The 15,823-nt window shown below is 38.7% G+C and overlaps 1 protein-coding gene across 1 annotated transcript in view; it reads left to right on the top strand.

The window, feature by feature from the left end:
- The first annotated feature begins 580 nt into the window (after window positions 1-580).
- The window catches only part of cpt1a2b (carnitine palmitoyltransferase 1A2b), a 43,322-nt gene continuing 28,079 nt past the window's right edge, over window positions 581-15,823 (top strand). The window contains exons 1-8 of the mRNA XM_067571410.1: window positions 581-752; window positions 8,023-8,165; window positions 9,180-9,319; window positions 11,214-11,391; window positions 11,670-11,771; window positions 13,273-13,410; window positions 15,282-15,359; window positions 15,703-15,810. Coding sequence (XP_067427511.1) covers window positions 8,025-8,165; window positions 9,180-9,319; window positions 11,214-11,391; window positions 11,670-11,771; window positions 13,273-13,410; window positions 15,282-15,359; window positions 15,703-15,810 — 885 coding nt within the window. The 5' untranslated portion in view covers window positions 581-752; window positions 8,023-8,024. The remainder of the gene's footprint in view (window positions 753-8,022; window positions 8,166-9,179; window positions 9,320-11,213; window positions 11,392-11,669; window positions 11,772-13,272; window positions 13,411-15,281; window positions 15,360-15,702; window positions 15,811-15,823) is intronic.

Below are 15,823 nucleotides of genomic sequence, written 5' to 3'. Positions count from 1 at the left end.
TGCAGTCATTCTGAGTTCAATACCTGTATGGCATGGGGAATACTTCATGTTGTGGCTGGCCCTTGGGGCCCTCATACTCTGAGTATAGTGGGTGTGAGGTGTCTGCGGTTTTACTATGTTTAGTCTTTCTGTGTACAGCACTGTCAAATATGTTGCAAAGCTGTTTTTTTTACTTAACAATCATCTTCCCTGATAACAATTTTGTAAAGCTGTTGTGTTAGCTCGTTACACTCAGGCTCCAGCAGCTCAACAGTAACCTGCTGCTCTAACACTGATGCTTCAGTATTAATAATCTAATGATGTCATATATAATAATATATCAGTCAGAGGGACCAAACCACTACTTTTACTGCAGTACTTTACATTTTGCTGCTAATATTATATACTTTTACTCATTGGATTTTTTATGGATGACTTTTACTTGTAATGGAGTATTTTTACATTGCGGTATCGGTACTTTTACTTAAGTAAAGGATCTGAATAGCCACTATTGTGTACACAGCGTATGCCGTAGAGGCGACGGCATACGCGTCAAAGTTAACGCCCACACATCAGAGCGAAAGTTAGGCCCCTAAGCTTTAAGTACAGAGTGCCTCATCTTCTCTTTTTCAAACTATCTTTGGCCGCTGGCCGTGATTGTCTTGTTGGAGGAGGAAAAGCTTGCTTTCACTGCGAGTGAGAAAGGGAGGGGTACAAACAGACGCTTCTGTATCAACCTTCTCGCCGAGAAAGCTCCTCGAAAGACACTTCAGGTAAATTTTCAAACGTATTTAATGAACTCTTCTCGGACTGCTAGTTTCCCTTCATTTAATGAAGCCCGCTCGTTTGGCTCTCTATCGGCTGTTGTGCATCGCGCGGGGCGGCGGGCTTGGAGATGGTGCTGAGCATGAATGCACCACTGTGTTTAATAGCTGCTAATTCACTGTAATTTCACATAAGTATAGTATATGCGTGCGGAGTTTCTGGTTTGTTTTTAATGCGCGGTGGTGTCGTTATGGAGAGAAGCATGGTTGCATTGCACAGTTACTAAACTGGTTTGGTAACAGCCACATTCAGACTCCTCCTAGCGAGAATACACAGTGACCGAGAAATGAATGATCTTATCTTTGTATGTGTTGTTTGTTAGTTAGTGTTTTATAATGTCACTTAAACGCCGCTAAGGGTGAAAAACATTTCGAGCTGTTGACATGACAACCTGCGAGCTACACTGAAACAACCCTGACATCACTTCTCTACGGGAAATCGTGTCAAAAAAGGAATTTGCATTCCATTTCTCGGAAATGCTTTTCATCACAGGACACACACATAATTATACACAAGATGGTAGCCAAATATTTGAGCCAAATATTCTGTTAGAGACAACAAACAAAAACAATTATCGTAAGAGCTTTTCTTCCTTAGAGCCTCGACTAAACAACAACAGACTATTTACTCTACAGTACACTAAACATTAGTCTAGCAAACATGTATATTGTGTGTGTGTGTGTGTGTTTATGTTTGTACCAGTTGTGCTCTGGCAGGTAAAACCTGTCCGTCAACATTTTCTCGACAATTTCACATCAAATACTAATGTGTAGTTTTACCAGATTCTACCACATAACTTTACTGCGTTTTCAAACGTGTTGCAGCAGAGTTAAAAGCTTCTCACTTCAACAGGCCTTTCTATGGTCATGAATTGAATTACTGTTGCATTGTAACATTTTTTTCATCTTCAACATTTACTCAGTTTTAACTTGGCACCGCTTGCTAATTCTTGTATTTATTTAAGTGTATATTATAGCATAACTTTGAGCATAACCTATTGGCAATATTTTTCCAAAGTAAAGCGTTTAATATCAATGAATCATTGTCAGAATCAGCTTCATTGGCCACCAAAGTGCACCCATACAAGGACTGTGGCTCTGGTTTCTATTGGCTCTCAGTGTGCTTACATACAAAAAACTTCTGAAAGATAAGCACGGATAACAAGCCCGACAAAGATAATTAAACAAACTTATCACTATTATGTGCAAGCAAGTGGATGAAAAAATAGATCCCTACTGTACGTACACAGTACCAGTAAAAAGGTTTGGACACACCTTCCCATTTCCTTAAATGAGGAAGCGTTTCCAAGCATTTGACTGGTACTGTAGAAACAAGCGGACAACAACACATAATGTCCATACAAGTGAAACAGTGTCTGTAAACAACAAACAGGATCCAAATAGTGCAAGGATTAATTAATTAAACGTCTTTGGGTTTAACCAGCTTCTCTCGGGTTGATGTCAAATTACTGCTGACGTGGGCTTGCATGTGTGTGTATATGTGTGTATGTGTGCACCGGACCCAAAAATCAACATTTCCTTAGAGACAAAACGTCTGCAGTCACAATGAATAATCGGTGACCACAACAACAGTTGGATTTGGAAAAGCCCAAGTTTGTGCCATGTAACACTATTACATCTGAGTCACAGAGGTAAGCATCCAATTTTCCTAAAAACATACACCAGACCTCAAAATATCTGAAGGTATTTCCAAAATCCTCAAAGACTCAGCCAAGCATCTGGAGGAAAAATCATATCAACTGTTGCACCATACAAAAGAAGTTTTCCAAGGTGCGACTCTTGTCAAAACTATTGTGTGCAGTCACATTGCTGTTAAATATCACCGTGCACATATATATATTTTTAGGAAACTCAGACGCTTTACTGTGACTGGAATGTAAGAGAGGCACAAACTGGGGCTAGATTAGGATGAGATGTGTCATGATATTAAGTATTGTACGAGCAGGCGAGGAAAGCTCAATGACACATAGCTGTCAGGAGAGACTTTTAAACTCTGCCTGCAGTATTTGACTGGTTAACTCTTTCCCACCCGGGTGGGGTGGGGGGAGGGATAAACTGGGCTCCGTACAGAAGTTATTTTTGTAAAGTGAAGTTACTTTGCTCTTTGACATAGTAGTCTAGGTTCTAATTTGGTTAGAGTTTTAGTCAAGATAAATGTCACAAGTCTGCTTTTGTGTTCAGACTGGAATTAAGTTTATTCTAGGGTCAAGGACAATGATTGTAAATTATTTTGAGGTACACAAAAATCCTCTCAACATCAGCAACTGCACAAATTGTGAGCTGTTTAACATACCCACAATTTCCTCCCACATTCATTCTCGCTCTTATCGGTCTTATACAGTCACACACACACACGTATGCACAGTGAAATAGGTGTGAGAAGCAAAGACTAACACAGCAAAGTGAGAAATATGCAGCAAGGAGTTGCTTGGCGGGTGATAGAGAGAGAGAGAGGGGGGGGGGGGGTGGCGGTCTGCACACGGAGCCAATGCACATACCAACACACATGCACACACATGCACACACATGCACACAACCTCAGAGGGATTGTATGTTGACCTACTTTCAATAGGTTGTGTGAATGTAACTGTATAGTTGTCATGTCATCATATGTGGTGGAGACTTCCACATTCATCTACAACAGCTGTGTTACTGGTACTGTTCAGAGCTCTGTCTCTATCACACACACACACACACACACACAGTCAAAGACTACTGCCAGGAGAAACAGAGCTTTTTGGAACGGACAGGTATGTTTTTTTTGAGTAGCCATTTGGTTTGTGTAGCCAGTAGAATAAAGCCACACAGCAATCTTCTTTTTGCAGGCATCACTGCTGCCAGTAGATTATGCAGGAAGTGCACTGAAGGAACCAAATGATGCAATGACACCGTGTGTACAGAGGCTGAATGTCGTCGCCCCGTGTTGCTGTCCAAGCTTCCTAAACCCAGATCAGAAATTGAGAGATGCAAAACTGAACCCTGCTGAAAACAACCTGGATGTTGTATCAGTGACATCAACTCTAGGCTTGTTAAGAGACATTTTAAAGTGGAGCTGCAATGATTATTCCATTAATTGGTTAATTGCCAACTATTGAATTGTTTTGAGTCACTTTTAAGAAAAGAATGTCCAAATTCTTTTCTTAAATATGAATATTTTCTGGTTTCTTTAGTCTTCTGTGACAGTAAACTGAATATCTTTTGGGTTGTGGACAAAACAAGACATTTGAAAACCTCATCAGGGTAGTTTTCTCCATTTTCTGACATTTTATGAACCAAACAACAACGATAATGAAAATAATCATTGGTTGCAGCCCTATTTTGAAGCCTGAAGTTGCCAAAAATCTTATCTGTGCTGGGTTAACAGTGCAGTCAGTCCAAGAGTTAAAACTTTTTAAGATAACAATAAAGATGACGTCAGAGGACAAATGTTGTTTAGCTTTCAAAATGACTTATTGGTATAGCCTAAATGCTGAAGTTTTTGTGTTGAAAATTGTTTGATGTTGTCAAGATGCAAGCATTTCTTCTCTCACTTTTTTCTATTAGCAAACTCATCGTGACACGTCTCAAGACTTTCAGTAATTACAAACAAATGAGTTAAATGTAAGTGATGCAGCATGTAGGTGAGCTAGTTTACTTCTGAATCTCTTTCTTTAAAGGTACCCTGTGGAGTTTTCATTCGGTGTTTACTCACCAAAATGCAGTGTTTGTATCCTTAAGGTCTAACAAACATGATAAATAAATATTTGGAAACCTACATTGTTTACATCCATGTTTAATGACTTCCTTGGCTTTGCTGGTGTATTATTATGTGTCTGTTCATATGTTCATGTTTCACATTACCAACATCTGTAGATCAGCGGAATAATGTGAAAGCATTGGTAGCAATGTTTTGTGCATGTGTGTCCTTGTGTGTGTATAAAACAAAAAAAACAGGGACACACTTGTGAAAACGTAGATCCATAGTGCTACAAGTAGTCAAAAACTCTATGGGGTACCATCTATGTCAAACTAGGGCTGCAACTAACAACTATTTTCATTATCAATTTAATCTGCCCATTATTTTCTCAATTAATTAGAAAATTGTGAAAAATGCCCATTATAATTATTTTTAAACTTTAAGATCCCAAATGTCTTGTTTTGATCAACAGTCTAAATATACAAAGATAATCAATTTACTATCATGTATGATACAGAAAGCTTCAAAACATCACATTTGAGAAACTGCAACCTGCAAATATTTGGCACTCTTGCTTAAAAATGACTAAAATGATTATTCGATTATCAAAATAATTGCTCTTACTAATCAATTAATCATTGCAGCTCTATTTCAAACATCCACCCATCATATGTTCATAGGGGACATTAAATTAGAAGGTAATACCGGACATATTGTATGTGATTGTAACGGATGATAAGTTAAACTTCACTAAAAACTGTAATATTTGTGCAACCACCAACAAACACAATGGCATCTCATTGAGAACAATACAGATTTATCTTCAGATGTGTTTTGTATTGTTCCTGTCCTTTTCTACACATTATAATATTGGAGCATTCATTTAGTCATAGGTGTCTAACTAAAAGTTAACCCACACCTTCCAGCCAATCAGAATTTGCAGTGGCCATAGTATAATGCTTTTTGGTTGGACCAGCCCTATGACCGCGGTCATCTGTGAGTGATAAAGTTTCACCATTGGTTGGCTGGCCGAGTGTTTCCTCATTCGCTATTGCTCTTTCAAAATGAATCGGTGCAAGATGATGACGCACGTCACAAACGATGAACAACAGCAGTAAAACACAAGTCTTGCGGATAAAACATGAGACTCATGTAATATCAGTTTAGTGTGGGGCAGCTGCTCCGCAGGTGTGCTTGATTTGACTGTAACTGCAGTAACGGGGTGGAGATAAGCCCTCTGAATTTGCAACCAATATGCTGTCAAAACCTTCATTTGCAATTTCCACCTCAGCCTCCATGATCATTGACCAGAAGGCAAAAAAAAAAGCTGCATAGAGGCATGAGGGAGAGCACACAGTTAAAACACCATAAATAACCAGCACTCTGACAAAATGCAGAGTGAAACAGATGAAACAGCAGGCGGAGTTAACAGATAGGTAATTAGAATAGTTAGAATTAAAATAGAAATAAGTTTTCTTTCAAATCAAACATCCCAAGATATGAGTAGAAAGTATTGTTCTTGCAACTGCATTTATAACCTTTTTTTTTGTCTCAAATGTAGCTTAATCATGTCATGTGATATGCTACTTCAGTACTCTTTACCAAATATTATTGGGACCACTACAGAAAATTGCAGATAAACATTTAATATCCAGGAATTCACATTGTAGACACTACCGTTGACTATCCCTGTGACAAACTGACCACGATTTCACTCACTGACCATACACAGTCCAGCCATATATGAGGTTTTAACCTAGTCATGTTCAACTACGCCCTGCTGTTCACTGGCACACTAACTTGTAAACATGTTCTGCTTCAGTCATGAAGTGTTGATTGATCACGTGTTGTGCACAGGTTTTTGTTTTGGACTTGCTCAGTAGGTAAAACTAGTAGGTCGAGTTAGCCACAGCAGCCACAATAGAATAATCAGATTTTTACCATGCTGTAGGAATATCATTCTCTAGAATGTTGTGACATCTCCTAAATAATTTTGCAATATATCTATATAGTCACTGTAGTATGAATCATAATGTTACAGTTAACTGCAGTAAGTAAGATCTTTTTTTACAGCAGACATTTTGACTTGTCATTGTAGGAGAAGCACAGGTGTTACTAAAGACATTAACAATGTTCTGTTCAAGTGTCCCAGTAAGTCATGACAGTGTGACAGTGAGCAGCATGCACAATACCAGCACCCTGATTATTATTATTTACATATTATTATTTACACCTGTGCTTTTCCTACTGTCACACATCAAAATATATTCTTTTCCTAGCTTGCCATTAAGAGCAATTAAGGAGGAGGCTGCTCTTCAAACACAGTCTTGGAGACCTTTGGATGTTCTTAGATGTGCAGCATTTTAAAAGAAAACAATTTGGCCTTGCTGTACCATTTGTATTTTGCTACCACTTAGTTTCTTGAATCTGCTTACTTGCTGCTTAGCTGCCAGTGCGGTTCCAGAGCTCACAGCTCATAAGTCATAAATAATTCATAATGTCAGAAAGACACCAATAGTTGCACAACAACTGCTTACCCAGGCAGGGCACCATGATAAATACTCTACATTAACTGTAGACAGCACTGCTCCTGAGCTGAACAGTGAGAGCAATTTTAATATTCATAAGTTAAACAACCCTGCCACAAACATGAGACTTTCCAGTAGTTTTAGCATTACCTGTGCACAATATCCTCACCTCTCTAATGAAAGAATCAGTCACTTGATTTGACGAGCACAATAAATGTGCCAGAATTTGTCACAGGAACCTTGATGAACCAACTGCCATGTCAGCAGTGTAAGGATGTATATTGACACACGTGATGTCTACACTATGTTTATATTTATTGCAGCAGTGTAGGACGTACTGGCTGTTTTCAAAACTTGGTATACACTTTTGGCTGGACTTCAACAGTGGGGCCAGCCCTGTAGCTGAGTAGTTGAGTGCTGAAGTTACACCACTGGTCAGCCGAATGCTGCTACTTCCTGAATCCGTTTCAAATTAAAAGCCCTTGTTTCAAATTAAAAGCCCTCAAGCATTTACAGTCTTTTTTTATATAGATGACATGGATAATACTCAGTTTTATAGTGTGAGTTTTTCTTTTCCAGGTAAAGTGCTCCCTATATTTGTTTTTCATTATTTGTTTGAAACCTACTGTACTGAGAGCTTTACACTGTTTATCACTTCACATAGTAGAACAGCGTGCCATGAGCAGTTTTTACTCAGTACTCTTGGTGATGCAGCAGTATTCAGTGAGACAACAACATTCCACTGACACATTAAATTACTGAATTATTGTGTTCATACCAGAGTGCCAACAAACACGCTGAGCTGCCTGCTGGCGCATAAAACCAGCTGCTACAGGCAGTTTATGTCATGAAACTAACAATAAAAACCTGAGATTATAACGTGCTGTTGTCCCTATAAAGTAATGTAAAACATTGACAAAAATGACTCAGAATTTCATCAAACAAGTGGTGATATTGGCGTTTCAATGTTTGTTCACTTTTTGTGCTCCCATAGCGATGGCGGAGGCCCATCAGGCCGTGGCTTTCCAGTTCACCATAACGCCAGAGGGCATTGACCTGCAGCTGTCCTATCAGGCCCTGAACCAGATCTACCTGTCGGGAGTACGATCATGGAAGAAACGCATCAGTCGCATGAGGGTGAGCAGCATATGAACAGTACAGTATTTGTGTACATGTGTGTGATACTTCTCCACATCTATGCTGTTGTTATTTAGGGAAGCTGACACTGTCCAACTTCACTTCAAGTCAGCAAGAGTCCATATTGTTCACAACAACCTGACTTTAACAAAAAATTAGCAAATATCTGATCATAGAGTGTCTGACTGATAATCCTTTTCATAGAGGTAAATTTGTATTTTATGATTTCTATTTCTGTTCTGTATTTTTACCACTTCAGTATGTAGATGGCTGTTAATTAGATTTGATGTGTGATAATTAGGTTTGACCTGAGCCAGCCAGTACAGTGAGGGGAGCTGTGAGTTATACTGAGTCATGGTGCCAAGCACAGCTCCACAAATCCACTGTGAAACAAAAAAAAAAACGGCGTCTGTGATGCGTATTGCATGTTTGGTCATGTTTTTTGTCGTTGTTGTCATGGGTAATTGGACACATAGAAAAGATAAAGATAAAGATTTTATAACCTGTACAACGTGACGCTCCTGTTCCTTAGATCCCTGGTAGAGATAAGGACAGATGCCTCAGCTTTTTTGCTACATTGTGTGTATGTGTCATAAATTCGAGGAGGTGTGTAGGGATGTCATTTGTGTGCAGTATAGAGCTGAATGTAAAAGTGCTTTATTACAGGGTGTGAATTCCCATCAGTATAGGTTCGGGATAATGAGCATTTACTAACATGTACTGACATGCGGGTGACAAACAAACAGCTATTAATATGTGCATGTGCAGTTGTATGTTGTAGTGCTCAAAAACAAGTTTCTTAAATCTCTTTGATGCATGTGAATGTTGCATGGATTAACATCGTTCAGACCCACAAATATGTGTTTTAAATTCTAATCCAAGATTTGAGTTTTAGTTTACCAATGTGGCATGTAAAACACATCTTGGGTTTGAATAATTAACCCAATATACACATAATTCACTGTATCATTGTATTCATTCAGTGCCTGTTTTTCTTTTCTTCTGTGGAAACAGAACCGGGTGATCAAGGGAGTGTACCCCGCCAGCCCTTCCTCCTGGCTCTTTGTCGTCATAGCGATCCTGGCCACCATGTACATGCGCTCGGATCCCAGTATGGGGCTCATTGCCAAGATACAGCAACACCTGCCACTAAGGTACACAGACACACACAGGGACTTCTTATGATGGAGGATAAGATTGTTCTTTTCTTTTTTCACCTTTTGAAGTTGGGAATTGGTCCATGGTGGACATCAGTATTTACAGTTTCACAGTTGCTGTTGTTTGAATTAGCAATGCAAAGCAATTATTTAGTCAAATTTCTGAAAGAATTGTTTACTGAAACCAGCTGGAAATGACACCTCTGTTAAGTCTGTTAAGCACCACCAATGGATAACTTATGAACATATGGTATTGAAACCAACACGAGAGCTTCTGGGTATGGATATATGGCATTGTTACAGACAGGAAATACATTAAATGACATCCACTTGTAAAAGGTTGTATGATCCAAACAGAATTTGTTTGCATATAAAGCTAATGAGTCACAATATAGCAGCGTGGGTGTGGTGACTGCAATTGAACTTTCCCCTACATCCCTACCAGTCTATTCACTAACTAACTGTTAGATACTTAACAACATCACTGACTCACTGTCTACCTCATAGTCACACACATACACACCTGCCGTATTCCACCTTGATAGTATTCATTCAGAAATGAGTGATCACAAATGTGTTTTTCTTGTCATCATATACAGTAACATGTTGAATCATATGCACATATATCAAATACAATACATAAGCACACCCTGTACATGTCTGTTGTACATTATATGTGATATATAAGCAACAAGTTACAGTATGTGATATCCTGTATTAAAAATAATGGAGGGGATGGAGGTGATGGTGACTTAAAACTGTGGTATTTCTTCTGACTCACGTTGCTACTGTCTAAATATCCAAAATGCTTGAGAGCGCTGCTAGTTGAAAATGACAGCTCCAGTTTAAAAGGCCAGTCATGAGCAGGAAATCGACAAGTAGACAATTTTTTATGAAAATTAATTTGATTATTTTGGATATTTGGACAACTCAGTGTGCATTATAGTGTAGCACGTAAAACATGGCCACTTACCACTGGATAAAGAAAAAACTGTTATATTGTCATGCATTTTTGAAAGTTTGTCTGTAACCCATTAAAGCCATAGTCAGGTCTGTTTCACCAGTTCATCACCTGGTAAACTGAAACTCAAGTATTATTGCTGTGGAGATTTGCTGTATTAATATAGAATTCACTTGCAAGACAAGACACTTGTCAACCAGTAAGAAACATGATGTTTAACACTCAATAATAGTAGTATAAAAGACTTCTATGCTTTTGATAGAAAGTCACATTTTTGTTGATTTCATTACAAGTATTTTTTATCTTCAGTTTGTTGCATGCATTTCATATTGTCATATTATGTTTATTTTTTTATTGGTCTCGTTTTGTTCTGTTGTCCACATATTATACTCTTTTATATTTCCATGTTTTTTTTCTGCTTTCTATGATTCTAAAAAAAATATCTCAAATAAACTTCAGCTTCTACCCAGCAGGTGTTGCTATTGGACCTTCATAGCATTTGCTGTTGTTATTAGTATCTGTGGTATTTGTAATCTGCTGTACAGGATACTCAAAGGTCCATAAACCTAAAGTAAATTTAATACTCTTTGCATGTCTTTATATCAGCTTTACTTTTTTTTTTTTTAACAATTGGACCTCTTCTGCATGGATAATTAATTTGACTTATGTCTTGTTTCTTAAACTGCCAGTTTCTAGTTTTTGAATATTATTTAGCTATCTTCAGTCAGAAATAATTTGGTTTTCCAAATGTTCTTGTGATTTGGTTTATTTTCTTCTTACTTTTAGCTCTGGCTAATAATAAAAAGGTCTTAAGAAATGCTAGATTTGGTGTTTTGACACTAGCAGATATACTGTCATTTCCACTTCAAATAATTGTATATCCTTCTGTGTTTTCCCTCTCTCCTTTCCCTTCTCCCTCTGTCTGTCCAGTCTCCATGTCTCACTCAGTGCCCAGGGTCAGACCATGTTGTCTGCGCTGGTCTTCAGCACTCTGCTGTGGCTCTCCCTCATCCTTGCGCTCAGGTTCTGCCTCAAGCTGCTGCTCTCGTACCACCAATGGATGTTTGAGCAGCATGGCCGAGTTTCCAACACTACCAAAGTCTGGGTGGTAAGCCATGCTTCTGCTTGGTATCACAGCTCCCTCCAGTGGCCACTCTGCAGAGGTTGTTTAGGATCCCTATTGCAAAATGTGCTACATTTGTAGCATTTTAACATGTGATTTTGTTGACACAGGATGCTTAAAAAGGCAGAGACTATTTCTGACATTCTAAAGACCATTTAATTGGCTATGTCACTTATATACTATTATAAAATATGTGTTTTATATGTTTTAATGTACATGTGTCTGTCATATTTCACAAATCGGTGTCTCGCTGTTCCTCTCAGACTCTGTTGAGGTTATTATCAAGCAGGAAGCCTCTGCTGTACAGCTATCAAACCTCTCTACCTCACCTACCCGTTCCTGCCATCAAAGACACACTGAGCAGGGTAAATATATACACACATGATGAACACATGTCTACGCATGCATATATATATATATATATATATATATATATATATATATATATATATATATATATATATATATATATATATATATATATATATATATATATATATATATATATATATATATATATATATATATATATATATATATAGTTGCAAGAAAAAGTATGTGAACCCTCTGGGATTACTTGGATTTCTGCATAAATTGGGCATAAAATGTGTTTTGATCTTCATGTAAGTCACAACAATAGACAAACACATTCTGCTTAAACTAATACTGCACAAAAAACTATGTTTTCATTTTTTTATTGAACACAACATGTAAACATTCACAGTGCAAGGTGGAAAAAGTATGTGAATCTTTTGGATTTAATAACTGGTTGACCATCCTTTGGCAGCAATAACCTCAACCAAACGTTTCCTGTAGTTGCAGATCAGACTTGCACAACGGTCAGGAGGAATTTTGGACCAGAAGGCGTATTTTCTTCTGTTCAAGCCATTCTGTTGTTGATTCACTGTTACACTTTGGGTCATTGTCCTGTTGCATCACCCATCCTCTGTTGAGCTTCACTTGGTAGACAGATAGTCTTAAGTTTTCCTGCAAAATGTCTTGATACAATTGGGAATTCATTTTTCCATTGATGACAGCAATCTGTCCAGGCCCTGAGGCAGCAAAGCAGCCCCAAACCATGATGCTCCCTCCACCGTATTTCACTGTTGGGATGAGGTTTTGATGTTGGTGTGCTGTGCCTTTTTTTTCTCCACACATAGTTTTGTGTGTTCCTTCCAAACAATTCAATTTTGGTTTCATCTGTCCACAGAATATTTTGCCAGTACTTTCTTCGACAGCAGTGGCGTCCTTCGTGGTGTCCTCGCATGAATTCCATTCTTGTTTAATGTTTTACTTATTGTAGATTTGTCAACAAAAATGTTAGCATGTGCTTGAGATTTTTGTAAGTCTTTAGCTGACACTCTAGGATTCTTTTTCACCTCATTGAGCATTCTGCGTTGTGCTCTTACGGTCATCTTTACAGGACGACCATGCCTAGGGAGAGTAGCAACAGTGCTGGACTGGTCTTACCGTAGACACATGAACATCAAGGCTTTTAGAGATACTTTTGTAACTCTTTCCAGCTTCATGTAAGTCAGCAATTCTTGATCATAGGTCTTCTTAGAACTCTTTTGTGCTAGGCGTGGTTCACATCAGGCAATGCCTCTTGAGAACAGCTAACTCAAAACTGATGTGTGTATTATAGGGCAGGGTAGCTCCTGGCTTCAATTAACTCTTAGAGAAGTCATTAGCCAAGGGGTTCACATACTTTTTCTTGCAACTGTATATACACACACACACACACAGAGTATAGCATGTCAGAGTATTGTAGAACAGAAATTTGGAAAATAATTTCATAAACCACAGAACCAGATTTTGACTGTTGCTCTGTTTTGTCTCTTTCTTTCTGTTTTGTATCTCTGTCAGTACCTGGAGTCGGTGCGCCCTCTGTTGACTGATCCAGGGTTTAAAAGGATGACTGAATTGGCCAATCAGTTTGAGTCTAATCTGGGAAACCGCCTGCAGCGCTACCTTAAACTTAAAGCTCTGTGGGCCACCAACTATGTAAGTGTATCTACACACATACACACACACACACACATATATGTACACTCTCACACACATAGCCTTGTACATTTGGGAAGACATTTGACCCAACCACCAGCAAGACAAGATCATGTCAGGTCTTGTCCCGCTGGTGGTAGTGTAACACACTACTGGGCACTTTTCCAAACCAAATATCAATTTCTTTTTTTACAGATGCAGCCTATGCATACAGCTTACTGCCAGTTATAAATATGCATCAACTTTCCTGCATATATTTACTAGAATGAATCACATAAGAGCACATACAAAACTCACATTATTAAACAGGAAATTTACCAACAATAAATAAAAAAGGCTGTTGACACACAGAGAGTGCCACATGTGTAAATGCATAAATAAAATAATATAGTCTAATACCTGTTACAATCATCAAGTGTTGAATAGAGCATCACCAAGGCTGACAACCCGCAGAAGTATGAGCAAAAAGCAGCTGCAATTTTTGCACACCACCTGGTGCACATGCAATGCCATGTTGCTATGCAGCGCAATAGTTGTTGACATTTTCTTCTGTGGAGTGGGCTGCAACCCATCAGTAACAAATGACAATAGTGTAAGTGTATTTCTGTTATCATCTATTTGAATGGCATTCTGTGAGCCACAAAGTTTTCCACAAGCTGCCCCACATCCAACGTCTTAGCTCGTTCATTCCATCACTTTAAATACTTTGTAGTCAGCCCACACCATCTCTCTTGTCCTAACATGCTCCTCAAATAGTTTTTAGTTTTGAAGCACTTGTCTTTCAAATAGTGTGTGTGTTCAAAAACTGACTAAAGTCAACCGTCTTTTTTCAATTCTGCACATTACGTAAACAAAACTGACATGTACCGACGTCATCGTAACAATAATGACAAATAATCACATTCTTGACATGTTGTAGCTAGTAGAGGCTGAATCCAAATGGAAAAGGTTGGTCTCTGCCAACACTTAAAAATTGTGAAAAGATTAATGTAAGGTTTACCACAGCCCTCGCTGCTCACTAACTAGCAGCACACCAGCGCTGTCTAATGGAGCGCAGCCAGGGAGCTTTATCAGTGATTAAGGTTAATATAACCTCTTTTTTTTTGCAGAGGTATAATAATGTCACCTCTAACAGTTAAAAAAAAATAATTATAAAAGTAGGTGTCGTGGAAATTGTCTGGAAACACTAAATACATGTGAAATAATACACAAAACACTGCAGGATTGAAGATTAAAAATTATTATTGTACAGTAAGGAGACAGAACACACAAAGATTTGCATCATCTTCAGTGTTTCCCCTATAATAATACAGGACTGGTGGGTCGCCAGGCCAACGAGAACCCCCGCCAGGCCAAAAAATATTTTTTTACACGTCAAAAATAACGCCAAATATCCGTTCATTTGCAAATCAGTAGCGTTCGGGAGCCTCTGAGCAGCGCTGTCTCAAAACGTGAGTTAATGTCTGTGTCGTTGCCTGGGAAACTGCCGGCAGCGTAATTCCTTTTTAAGGAATAGGGCAGATTGTAAGTGAGTGAGTGGTTAAGCGAGAGAGTGAGCGGCAGAAAAATAACGGTAAATGCGAGCAACGCTAACCACCACCGCCGCCGCCGCCACCAGCAGCCCCCCCCCCCCCCCCCATTAGTTTCTTTCATTAGTTTTACATGGGTTTCCCAAACAGGCTAGTAATAAATTTTCATGTAAATAACTGACTATTTCTTTTCTGTTGGTCTTTGATATTGGACAGATAGTTCTGGAAAGCTTTGACATTTTTTTAATTGTATACAGTCTGTGTATAGTAGCTCTTTGTGTATAAAAGGGAATTGTTTTGCTTTTGAAAAGTTCAAACTTTAATCTCCTGTTTTCATTCCAGGTGAGTGACTGGTGGGAGGAATATATCTACCTGAGGAGCAGAGGTCCCATAATGGTCAACAGTAACTACTATGGCATGGTAACCAGCTGCCTTTTTCGCAATTCTTTGAAATGTCTCATATCTTTTTGTAGCATAATGATGGAGATGAGGTTGAACCAAAACAGACGGGAGCATTTCTCTCTATTTGTTTGTTTTTTTTGCATCTCTCCTTCCTGTCCTCCTCCCATCCCTCACTTAAACTTCTTGTCCTCTGCCCTATTTCAGCAATCATTCTTTGAACTTCTGCCCCCTTAATGTTTCTTGTTCACAGTTATATAAGAGAATTACATGATATTTTACTCCCTTGTTAGTTGTCTTCAAAAGCATCAGCAGATATGAGAGTTTGTGAATGTTTGACATGTCCTGTGTTTGTGTTTAACAGGACTTCCTGTATGTGACCCCGACCTCTGTGCAGGCAGCCAGGGCAGGCAACACCATTACTGCTCTGCTGCTGTACCGCCGCAAGGTCAACCGGGAGGAACTCAAACCGGTAACACCACTTA

The sequence above is a fragment of the Thunnus thynnus genome, chromosome 17 (assembly GCF_963924715.1).
Source record: "Thunnus thynnus chromosome 17, fThuThy2.1, whole genome shotgun sequence".
Classification (NCBI taxonomy): Eukaryota; Metazoa; Chordata; class Actinopteri; order Scombriformes; family Scombridae; genus Thunnus; species Thunnus thynnus.
This window is presented reverse-complemented; position numbering and strand designations above follow the sequence as displayed.